At 48.4% G+C, this 1,123-nt stretch overlaps 1 protein-coding gene across 1 annotated transcript in view; it reads left to right on the top strand.

Annotated features, from left to right (window-relative positions):
• IRX4 (iroquois homeobox 4) overlaps positions 1–919 on the top strand; it is a gene marked incomplete at its 5' end in the record, with an annotated part of 2,197 nt that extends 1,278 nt beyond the window's left edge. Inside the window, one exon of the mRNA XM_017739078.1 lies at positions 1–919. Within this exon, the coding sequence (XP_017594567.1) occupies positions 1–397 (397 nt within the window).
• Positions 920–1,123: the final 204 nt, after the last annotated feature.

Genomic DNA, 1,123 nt, shown 5'->3' with positions numbered 1-1,123 from the left:
TTGGTCCCTGGCGCACACTGCCACCTCCCTCAACCAGGCCGAGTACCCCTCCTGCATGCTGAAACGGCCGGGGGGCTCGGTCGCCGCCGCCGCTCCCGCCCCGGTCAGCGTCATCGACAGGCACCAGGATTCGCCGGTCACCAACCTCAGGAACTGGGTGGACGGGGTGTTTCACGACCCCCTGTTCAGGCACAGTACTTTAAACCAAGCCCTGAGCAACACAACAGTTTCCTGGGCTACCACCAAAGGAGCCATTCTGGAAACGGGCGCCTTGGGACGCGCGGTGGGGAACGGCGCCAACGTGCTCAAGGGGCAGCTCTCAAACCTGGCCCACCATGACTCAAACAAAGAGTTTCTGGCGTTTCCCAAATCAGGAAGCAAAATGTTTTGTTCCTAACAGGCCCGCCGAGGGGCAAAAGACTTTCTAACGCTTAAAGAGTCAGCTACACTGAAAAGAGACTTGCAAGAGTTTAAATTTAAATATAAAACTTTTTCTTCCTTTTTTTTTTTTTAAACAAACAACATAAACCAGGATTTAAAGTTCAGTTTGCTCAGTTCAACGGAAAGACTTTGCTCATTGCTGTTCTGAACATTTTCTCCTGGCTGCGACTTTAAGGGATCAATGTCGTGAAAGTTATTTAATTCCATGTCCAAAAAGCACGTACTATAGTGTAGACCTACTTAAAAAGTTTACATCCGAAAGTTTACAAACGGGAAATTTTAATTCAGATTTAATTTAAGGCATGCCGACATTAGTTATAAAGACTTTTCGAGAGTTTTTCCTCCTGATTTCCTTGTTAGCATATAATTCACAAACAGCACTTCTACTAAGTTTACACCTACTGCACAAATTTATCTTGACAAAAAAAAAATGTTAAAAGGTATGCTCACTCCAATAAATTGTCTGTTTCAGAGGTAACACAAGTGGTGGCGTTTTGCATTGGGCAACAAACAACTTCTATGTTTCAAATTCCCCCTCGGAGCCGGTCCAGGTAATTCCAAGGACTGTCAACAGGCTGTCGGGAGAGGGGAAGAGAGGCTCAGCGCAGCGCTGCCGCGGGACTGAGGACGCACCCACGGGAGGCACGCTGCGCGCAGGAGGGATGCTGGGCTGCACTCCGCG

This window comes from Corvus brachyrhynchos, unplaced genomic scaffold (assembly GCF_000691975.1).
Source record: "Corvus brachyrhynchos isolate BGI_N302 unplaced genomic scaffold, ASM69197v1 scaffold7, whole genome shotgun sequence".
Lineage (NCBI taxonomy): Eukaryota > Metazoa > Chordata > Aves > Passeriformes > Corvidae > Corvus > Corvus brachyrhynchos.
The sequence above is the reverse complement of the archived record's forward strand: the minus strand, read 5'-3'. Positions and strand labels throughout refer to the sequence as shown.